Source organism: Rosa rugosa, chromosome 6 (genome assembly GCF_958449725.1).
Source record: "Rosa rugosa chromosome 6, drRosRugo1.1, whole genome shotgun sequence".
Classification (NCBI taxonomy): domain Eukaryota; kingdom Viridiplantae; phylum Streptophyta; class Magnoliopsida; order Rosales; family Rosaceae; genus Rosa; species Rosa rugosa.
In genome coordinates this window covers 41,008,977-41,020,078 of record NC_084825.1, presented here as the reverse complement: position 1 = coordinate 41,020,078, position 11,102 = coordinate 41,008,977, and the positions used below count along the sequence as shown (strand labels likewise).

General features: G+C 41.3%; 1 protein-coding gene across 1 annotated transcript; it reads left to right on the top strand.

Annotated features, from left to right (window-relative positions):
- The first annotated feature begins 7,110 nt into the window (after nucleotides 1–7,110).
- LOC133717721 (pentatricopeptide repeat-containing protein At4g01400, mitochondrial) lies at nucleotides 7,111–10,210 on the top strand. The gene is made up of 2 exons (XM_062144439.1): nucleotides 7,111–8,896; nucleotides 9,275–10,210. The coding sequence occupies exon 1, from the start codon at nucleotides 7,513–7,515 to the stop codon at nucleotides 8,884–8,886; it is 1,374 nt and encodes a 457-aa protein (XP_062000423.1). The 5' UTR covers nucleotides 7,111–7,512; the 3' UTR covers nucleotides 8,887–8,896; nucleotides 9,275–10,210.
- Nucleotides 10,211–11,102: the final 892 nt, after the last annotated feature.

Here is an 11,102-nt window from a genome sequence, read left to right as displayed (position 1 = left end):
TTTCGGATTTGAACTTATTATTCAAAATTCGGGGTATGACAAGCGGTTGCGGTGTTGAATAGACGGAAAGCGAGTACTGGATAGTGGTGTAATCTCCTTCTGCTCCAACAACATTTGAATGTGAGAGAAACCCTAGTTTTTGTATCTAGCGTGTGGAGCGCGTCCTTTTTTTTAGTGCAAGCCCTGCTAAAAAACAATTGACTAGCAAAATGAAGCTATTTTCTAGCTAGAACAATGACTTTTTATTTATAAGTACTCATTATATGCATAATATTTTTCTCATGTTTTTAATCAATTATACCACTAAGCGTAGTTTTGTTTCAATTAAGAACTTATATATATTGTATAATAAAGGCAGAATTGTTTAAGGAAAAAGAGATTTGAGAGAAATTGTAGAGAGAATTGTAACCATATTATTGAGAATAGGAGCCCTATATATAGGGATTACAAAGTACTAGTTCTAATGTTACAAGGAATATCAATCCGTGTAGGATTGGGAAATCTAGAACCTTCTCTCCTATTGCTACTCCTAGTTTGATAAGGCACACTAAATCGATATTCCTTCAACACTCCCCCTTGTGCCGCTTCAAACTTGGTGGTGACGCTTCATCCGTTGCCTCGTTAAAAACCTTGCCAGGTAACAAAAACCCTGTGGGATAAAAATAACCCTGGTCGAATGACAAAAAGAGCACAACACGTCCTTCACTCTTCGAGATCGAACATGTAGAAATCATAACTCCCCCTGATGTCGATATCTCCCCCTGATTGCTACAATCGTAGGAGTTCGGATAACTTTCTCAATCCGATGCTCTTCACATGTTTCTCGAAGGTGGATTTAGGTAACGACTTAGTGAATAAGTCCACTACATTATCCTCTGATCGGATTTGATTCACATCAATCTTTAGAAGTGATTGTTGTTGCTGATTATAAAAGAACTTAGGCGATATATGCTTGGTGTTGTCGCCCTTGATGAAACCTAACTTCATTTGTTCAATACAAGCTGCATTATCCTCATAAATGCATGTAGGTTCATCTGTGGTAGACTTCAAACCACAACTTCCTTGAATGTGTCGAATTACAGACCTTAGCCATACACATTCACGTACAGCTTCATGTAGAGCAATAATCTCTGCATGATTTGAGGAAGTAGCAACAAGGGTCTGCTTTGTAGACCTCCAAGATATCGCAGTGCTTCCCATGGTAAAGACATAACCCGTTTAGGAGCGACCTTTGTGAGGGTCAGAGAGGTACCCTGCATCAGCAAAACCCATCAAAACATCATTGTCGTTTTGATGGAGGGGGATAGGGTGAGGCCGGCCACCCTTGATGGTGGTGGCGGCGTTGGCGGCAACATGGTCGGCCACTATGTTATGGTGGACGGCGGCTCCATGCCTAATGGGGTCCGATCCCATTCTTCAGTCATTCCTCTTTTCTCTGTAGGGATAAAATAGGCCCATATCAATCGTACCTCCTAGGTATCGAAAGATTGTCTTTACACCAATCCAATGGCGGCGTGTTGGCGCGGAGCTATGTCGAGCTAACAAGTTCATTGCGAATGAGATATCTGGTCTTGTGCATTGAGCTAAGTACAATAATGCGCCTATTGCACTTAAATAGGGCACTTCGGCCTCTAATGGTTCTTCGTCCTCATCCTTTGGACGAAACGGATCTTTTCCGGGCTCAAGACTACGACCAATCATGGGAGTACTCACAGGCTTTGCTTTATCTTCATTAAAGCGCCTTAGGATTTTCTGAGTATATGCAGACTGATGGATCAAAATCCCATCACTACGGTGCTCGAGTTCTAAACCGAGACAAAACCGTGTTTTCCCAAGATCTTTCATCTCAAATTCGGATTTCAAGTATTTAGCAGTTTCCTTCAACTCATCTAGAGTTCCAATTAGGTTCATGTCATCGACATAAACTGCTACGATTGCAAATCCGGAACTTGTTCTTTTAATGAACACGCATGGGCATATTTCATTGTTAGTATATCCCTTCCCAATCAAGTAGTCACTTAGACGGTTATACCACATCCGTCCGGATTGTTTTAATCCATATAGTGAGCGTTTTAACCTTATTGAAAACGCGCTCCGTGGTTTAGAGCCACTTGATTTGGGTAATTGAAGTCCATATGGAACCTTCATATATATCTCTGAATCTAGATCCCCATAGAGATATGCTGTAACCACATCCATAAGCTGCATGTCAAGTTTTTCGGAAACTACCAAACTGATAAGGTAGCGGAACGTTATAACGTCCATTACGAGAGAATATGTCTCCTCGTAGTCGATTCCAGGGCGTTGTGAGAAACCTTGCGCCACAAGGCGGGCTTTATATTTTACCACCTCATTTTTCTCATTACGCTTTCTAACAAAGACCCATTTATGGCCAACAGGCTTTACACTTGGGGGTGTCTGCGTTACAGGCCCAAATACCTGTCTCTTTGTTAGTGAATCCAATTCAACCTGGATCGCATCTTTCCATTTAGGCCAATCTGCTCTTCGTTGACATTCTTCAACAGAGCGAGGTTCGATATCATCATATTCTATAATTCCTTTTGCAATATGATATGCAAATGCATCATCAATCGCCATAGAATTTCTATCCATCATCTCATGTACACTAGTGTAATTTATGGAGATCTCTCTATTCTCTGGAGTTGGTTCTGACATTGGAGCGTCCCCCAATGATGTCTCTCGGACATAACCATAATCCGGAATATTCTCATGAGATGGATTATTTACATCGATGATTAATGGATTATTTTGTGCCAAACTCGCTTTCTTTCTTGGGCGAGAATCCATCGAACCTATAGGCCTCCCGCGCTTCCTGGCAGGAGCCATGGGCCTAGCAACAAAGTCACCATCACTGTGAGTGGGGACGTTGGCGCCATGCTCTGGTAACCTTGAGATGGCGTCATGTCCTCTAATTTTAGGGACATCAATCCTTGCAGGCACGTTTGCAGCAGGTATGTGTGATCTCGTCACTTTAGCGATATCAGAAAACGCATCAGGCATCGATTCTGCTACGTTCTGAAGATCGAGAATTCTCCGCACTTCAATTTCGGACTGTGCGGTTTGGGGATCAAGATGAGACAGAGTGGGGACAGACCACGACAATTCTTGTCGTTCCTGTTGAACATTGATGTTCTTATCTCCCCCTAACGACGGGAAGACTGTCTCATCGAAGTGACAATCCGCAAATCTTGCGGTAAAGAGATCGCCTGTCAAGGGTTCTATGTAGCGGACAATAGTTGGAGAGTCATATCCAACATAAACACCTAATCGTCGTTGAGGACCCATTTTGGTGCGCTGTGGCGGCGCAATTGGCACATAAACTGCACACCCAAATATGCGTAAGTGTGAGACATTAGGCTCATACCCAGTCACCATCTGGGACGCAGAAAAGGGTTGAGTGGCAGTGGGCCTTAGACGAATAAGCACAGCTGCATGCAATATTGCATAGCCCCAAGCAGAAATAGGGAGATTGGTGCGCATTACCAATGCCCTAGTGACCATTTGTAGTCGTTTAATGGCGGCTTCTGCGAGACCATTTTGGGTGTGAACATGAGGAACAGGATGTTCAACATCAATCCCAATGGACATGCAATAATCATCAAAAGTCTTTGATGTAAACTCTCCAGCATTGTCTAATCTTATAGACTTAATAGGATGATCAGGGTGGTGAGCCCTTAACTTAATTATTTGTGCTAGGAGTTTGGCAAATGCAGCGTTCCTTGTGGACAATAGCATGACATGTGACCAGCGTGTCGATGCATCAACCAATACCATAAAATATCGAAATGGTCCGCATGATGGTTGAATAGGTCCACAAATATCACCATGGATTCTTTGCAAGAATGGTATATTTTCTTTAGTGTCCTTTGCATAGGATGGTCTCGATCCTAATTTTGCTAAAGAGCAGGCTTTGCAGAACGAATGATGGGCTTTAGAGACAACCAATGAGGATTTTGGTTTAGCCATGAAGTCACAATTGACTTTAGAAGTAGAAGGAGGAGTCAAACAATGATCCATGGCGTCAATGCCATGTTGTTGCCGTAGGGGGTAGACGGCGCCGGCCCTAAGTGGCCGGTCTTGCACAGTCTTGGCGCCGTGAGGCGCAGGTGCATCTCCTCGAACCAATTTTTGGTTTTTACTTCTCTTCGTTCTGAAGAATGGATGTCCGTGTGAAGTCTTTAATATACGGATCATCATATCACGACCTGGGTGTCCCAGACGGTCATGCCAAAGCCTATATGTGTCAGAATCCCATAAATCATATAACATGATTGGATTCAATTACTCGAATAGTGGTTGCATACAACCCACTAGATCGACACATAAGTTTCTCTAATACTCGTTTATGTCCGTAGTCATTAGAGGTGATGCAAAGGAACTCTTGTCCATTCTCACAATGTGTTTCCACATGAAAACCATTGGCTCTTATATCTTTTAAGTAATAAAGTTCGAAAAATATGTCCATGACATGAGATAAAATAAATCGATACTTTATTAATAATAGCCAATGATTACATCAAAGTTTCGTGACCATAATCTAATCCAAAGTAAAATCAAACATTAGGCAAATTGTAGTCACTCAATTCGTTCGGTAATTCCAATTAAATATGACCAGGGAAGTAGAGAGATGTCGGTGGAGCGAAGCTCTATTAAGTACCACTAATCTCAATTACTTTCCTAGACATCATACTTAATTGAGTACGCCTAGAGGAAAAGAGATAATCCAATAAGTCATTTTATTGATTAAGGCATAATTGCCATTACAAAATTCTTGGAAATTAAAAGACTATTCTAAATAAAAATCTGCGGCATTCTATCTTCATCGCCAGATTTAAAGTCTTTTATAGCTCGATATATTACCATTGATCAGGTACTCCATAAAATACCATGAAGAGGATGCTCTCTTGATTGAGGTGTATTGATACAATACATATGGTCCCTAGGACCAATGGCGTTGGAACAGTGCAATCATGGCCAAAAGTGGCGCCATGGTGTCCAACCCTATACCCTCAACGTCATGACTCCTACAGTCATGTTAGGGTTTTCTCAATCAATTTGTTCTTTTGTGTTTTCCACAATCATGCATAAATAATATAATGCAGAGAGCCTCCGAACAATATTTCATAACTCTTTCAAAGTTTTAGTGAAGCAGATATTATTCCATCGTGCTTCCATGTTCGGAAAGTTGTGAATGTTACTAAAACGTTCACTAGGCGCAACCCAAAGGTTGTTAGCGTTATCCTCATTCATGTACTCAAACTGGAGGGCCATCTTCATGTGGCGCTTCATCAGGGTAAATGCCCTGGAATTTTCTATCTCAGTTTGTGAGTCTTGAGCGGTTCCTTTAGAACATGGCTCTTGGATTGTAGGCAAATAAATATCCCGTGCCCATAGAATCCAATGGAGTAAAATCGAGCTCGTTCAAGTTTGATATCCAAAAAGGAGAAACAAGAACGGATTAGTTTTGGAGTCAATGCTTCCACGAAAACTAGTATTAAGATTTCCGAGCCTTAATGCTACCAAGAAATCTATTTCCAAGAAATTTGGATTAGACCGAAACAATGATGTTTAAATGGTCAAAATCTATGCTCACGAACGCTCTTAGTCCGTAGCTTACGAACGCTCTTAGTTCGTTAAATCGATGCTTACAGACGCTCTTAGTCCGAAGTCTTACGAACGCTCTTAGTTCGTTAATTGCGTGAATCCCCACGATTCCGCTTTTCAATGATCGAACCCACGTTATAAGAAAGGTGGGATGTAGAAGAAGGGAGGTTGCAAGTCCCCGAAGAAAAAGAAGGAGAATTTAAACTTCGGAAAACAGGAACTTTAATTTAAAAACTTACTTGTTGAAATTTCGGAGCAGATTCTGTTCTGAACAGCTTGTACTTCGATTGGTGTACGGATCTCAATATAACTCCGATAAGGCTGAAATTCGGAGGTTAGATGGAAGAGTCAGAGACGAACAACTTTGATGAAGAAAGTTTTTCGATCTGAGCTTCCGAACTAGATGTTTAGAGGCTTTCAGGAGGACGGATGTGCACAGGAACGGGAAAAAGATGCAGTGGGTGTGCGTTGGCTTGTTTGCGCAGCAGGGATGCTTCGGTGACAGCAAGCTGGAACGCAGGGCTGCAGGGAGGGGACAGCAGGAGCTGCTGTGCAAGGTTGCAAACGCACGGGCGCGCGGGCTGCAGCGAAGGCTCGGCTAGCTCGGGCTAGGGGCTGCTTTGTGAATGAGTTTTGGTTTTCTGTTTTGTGGTTAGAGTCGTGCTGATAACGTGTTTAAGGAAAAAGACATTTGAGAGAATTGTAACCATATTATTGAGAATAGGAGCCCTATATATAGGGATTACAAAGTACTAGTTCTAATGTTACAAGGAATACCAATCCGTGTAGGATTGGGAAATCTAGAACCTTCTCTCCTATTGCTACTCCTAGTTTGATAAGGCACACTAAATCGATATTCCTTCAACAAGAATTAAGTAAATGGTCACTGAACTTTGACCCATTCAACAATTTAATCACTCATTTTTCAAAAATACCACTTTAGTCATTCACTTAGATACCAATTTTGTCCGTTGAAGACTTGTAAATATCCACTATTTGGAGGATATTTTAGTCAAAATGGTAAAAGAAAATTCATTTTGTTCTTTATTTCTTTATCTTTCTCAACCACATCCATATTCGTTTTTTTTAGCAAGATATTCGCAATCTTGATCGAGCTTTGAACTCGACTAAGCTCAATTGAAAATAACAAAAAAAAAATGAATAGGTAAATAAACATTTTTGGTTTTTTTGGATGACTGGGCTAAAATATCCTCAAGTTTAATGGTGTTTAATGGCAAATTTAATAGCAATGATTAAAATGAACTGTAAAGTTAAATTTGAGTGATTAATGTAATATTTTGAAAAGTTAATATTTTGAGTGATTAATGTAATATTTTGAAAAGTTAGCTATCAAAATATCGAATGAATTATAATTCAGTGATTATTTGTATAATTCTCTATAATAAATAAAGGATGTCTAGGTTCACTTAAATTCTGTCTAAACACTTATGCGTTAGACCCTTTCCCACCAACCACCTACGCGGCTACACCTTAGTGATTTTTAGAATATTGGTATTAGCAAAGAGATGTAGGGAACGAAATGCACAAGTACCTTTCACCCAAATTGGAGGAGCATTGGTGGGTTCTGCAAGGCTGCGGTACCTGGTGTCACGGATTCCGATAGCCGCGGAAATTGTGAGATCGGACGGTGGTGGTGTTCGGATTGGTCGCAGCTCAGTCTCTACTCTAGCATTCCTTCCCGGTGTCCTTGGACTACGACGTTTCGGCAATGGCGTTAACAACGGTTCGTGTGGGCTGAACGTTGGGCCCCGACGGTGGGTGAAATCCGTGGGCTTTGTTTAAGAAGAGCCTAAACTGAAACAACTCTCCTTCCCCAAGTTTGTGTTTTCCAGTTTCAGTTTCAGATGGAGGAATGAATAGTAAAGAATGCTGCTTCTACTCTCTCTGCGCTCACCCAAAACCGTACAAACCCTCCCTTCAAAAACCCCACCACTCTTCTCCTTCTTCTTCCACACCTCCCAACCCCACCACCACCACCCACAAACCCACCATGAAATCATTGGGTCTCCCTCCAGAGTCCAAAAGCTCATCGCTTCCCAATCCGACCCTCTCCTCGCCAAAGAGATCTTCGACTTCGCCGCCCGCCACCCCCATTTCCGTCACTCCTACTCCTCCTACTTCACCCTCATCCTCAAGCTCGCCCGCTCCCACTACTTCTCTCTCGTCGACCACCTCCTCCTCCGCCTCAGGTCCCAAACCTACTCCCCCTCCCCAGCTCTCTTCACCCACCTCATCAAAATCTACGGCGAGGCCCATTTGCCCCAGAAGGCCCTCAAAACCTTCTACACAATGTTCCAATTCGACTGCAAACCCTCTGCCAAGCACCTCAACCGGATTCTCGACATTCTGGTCTCTCACCGGAACTTCCTCCGGCCGGCTTTCGACGTTTTCAAGGACGCACACCGCCACGGGGTGGCGCCGGATACTAAATCCTACAACATTCTGATGAGGGCCTTCTGCTTGAATGGGGACCTCAGTGTTGCATACCACCTGTTCAACAAAATGTTTGAGAGAGAGGTCGTGCCGGATGTGGAGTCGTATCGGATTTTGATGCAGGGGCTGTGCAGGAAGGGGCAGGTGAACACTGCTGTGGATTTTCTGGAGGATATGATCAACAAAGGGTTTGTTCCGGATTCGTTGAGTTATACTAGCTTGTTGAATAGCTTGTGTAGGAAGAAACAGCTGCGTGAGGCGTATAAGCTTCTTTGTAGGATGAAGGTGAAGGGGTGTAACCCTGACATTGTGCATTACAATACTGTGATATTGGGGTTTTGTAGAGAAGGGAGGGCAGTGGATGCTTGTAAGGTTCTTGAGGATATGGCATCCAATGGGTGCTTGCCGAATTTGGTGTCGTATAGGACTTTGGTTAGTGGGTTGTCTGATCAGGGGATGCTTGATGAGGCGAAGAACTATATGGAGATGATGATATCAAAGGGGTTTTCTCCACATTTTTCGGTTATCCATGCTTTGGTTAAGGGGTTCTGCAATGTGGGTAGGGTCGAGGAAGCTTGTGGAGTTATGGAGGAGATACTAAGGCATGGGGAGGTTCCGCACAGGGAGACTTGGTTGACAATAGTTCCGGGGATATGCGAAGAGGTTGAGCTGGTGAGAATGGAAGAAGTTCTGAAGGAAATAATGAAGGTAGAGATCAAGCCTAGCACCAGAATAGTGGAGGCAGCTTTTGGATTGGAGAACTACTTGATCAAAAAAATTCATGCTAGTAAATCATGGAGAGCTTGAATGTTCCTCGGTATGTGGTTCACTGGTTAATTTCTTTGAAGTTAGCTTTACTTTGTTGTTTTTCAGTAGATGCAGTGACCCTCCTAAATGTGACTAGTACTCTTGCACAGTCCTTGTTTAAATTGCTCCTAACATGTTTATCACAGTCTGCAACATATAAAATCATTTCCCACCATTCATTTGCTCACTTCTGCATTTGGCTGTCTGGGTTTCTTGTGTTAATTATAGTCATTCCAGCAGTAATTTGGTTCTTTATAAATTGATGTTCTCTGTATGCAACTTATGGATCGTATAGTTATTGTCTAAAAGCAATTAAAATTGATCTCCAATGCTCTTTACTGCTTGCTTCAGTTTAAAAGGTCATTTATGTTTTAGTTGGGGATTGCAGGGATGTTGGAGAGTTGATTTTGCTTATCATTTACTGATAGTACAACTGTGATGCTACTGGAGCAAATCTTTTTCTGGAATCACGGATTCTGTGTGCTTGCCGTGTTTGTATGTGGATAACAATCAGCCTGAACAGATAAACCATGGTGAGCAGTGGCGGACCCAATTTTGCTTAAGGAAGGAAGGGGTTAATGCTTATGTGAATCAAGTGGAGGCAGATTTTGGGGATGAAAAACATGAGTATACTTGTACTAAGATATTATACGCCCACGATCCACCAAGGCTTTCAGGAGTTGAAGTCTTAACAAATTGATTTCAGGATACAACTGTTTTTTTGTTGCGAGAAATATTACTGGGTTTTATGTCATATTGTCATATTAGAGGGCTTGTTTATGGTAGAGAATATAAGGAAGGCTATAAAGAGTGATGAGCATGTGCGTGACAGTTTTACCACGTCTATGCTGCATGATTGTTTCTACGTTTTGCATATTTTGCTAAGGGCGGTATACACTATTATCAGCTCAGTGATTGCTGTCCCGAGTGGCTCCAGAATTCTCATCAGTATTGAGTACCATGAGGCTTTGCAATTGAAGATGAGAGAGCCAAATCTTCATGCTAAGTGTTGAATAATAGTGATCATGTGCTCAAACTGAATCACAAGATTGAGGACCAATGTCTAGAGGTAATTGAAGTGCTTTTTTTATGTTGCTTTACTTGGAAAATCTCAGGCATGTAATTATGAATGACTGCTATCAGGTTTGAGAATCCCCGTAATCTCAGCCAAAAGAACATATATAGATAAAGATCCCCATTCTCAGCCAAAATAACCCTAGATAAAGATCCCCATAACAATGTAGTTGGATTCATTCAAACTTTCAGTTATTAAATCATTTTAATGTAGTGTAAGATGTTTGTATTTGAATTTGTTAAAGACTAATTGATAGTGCCAAATAGAGCTCCATTGGTATGTTCTTGCTTGCAAAATTTCATTTTTATGGTGCAGTTGTAAGCAATTTTATGATCAAATCTTTATACTTAAAGGTCTGGTATCTTTCGCTGTAGTTTATATTTCTTCTATCAAAAAAAAAAAAAAAACAAGGTCTGGTAGAACAAGGTGCTATCAGTCTACCAAGCTGAGGAGTGTGTTGGGATAATGCATTTATGTCGTTGATTTCTATTCACTGATTGTATGATATGTTCATATAGCTGTTTCATATACCTTAAGCCTTTGAAAAACTCAGTCTATTTTTACTGAAACTCATACACCTACTGCCTACAGATGGTCAAGAGGGTTGTCTTGTGGATGTTTATACTTCATTGTTAAGAGTCAAATTTTGGCTGTCCATAAAATGGCCTTGATGACATGTAGAGTTTCTTTGAAATAGTTATCAGGCTTGTCACTTTCTTGGCTGGACTGGAACTTCTTAGGTATTTTACTATTGTACATCAATATAGCAAACTTTAGATCATACTTCTTCCTCACGTAAGTTCTATATCAGAAATGATGTGATTAAAGTTAATTCCATTATCTGGCACAGAAAATGATTGCCCATTACTCAATCCTATAACTGATGCATCCCCTTATGTTTGAATGGGGATCCAGCATTTCCTATTGCGTGTTAAATAAAATGTTTCAGAGGGACTAGCTAGATCACTCTAATGGTGGGTTATCGCTGAAATTGTGTTGCACGAGAGTCCTTGTTGAAGTGCCATTGCATTTAAGTTCTTGATCATTTTCCCGCCATTCATTTGCTCATTTTTGCATTTTATATGTACGGGTGCTTGTGTTCATGAATTGATGTTTTCACGTGCAACTTATAAATTGTATG

Bases quoted from the DNA above. Each gene is read 5' to 3' on its own strand.
- LOC133717721 (XM_062144439.1), top strand. From the start codon at position 7,513: ATGCTGCTTCTACTCTCTCTGCGCTCACCCAAAACCGTACAAACCCTC.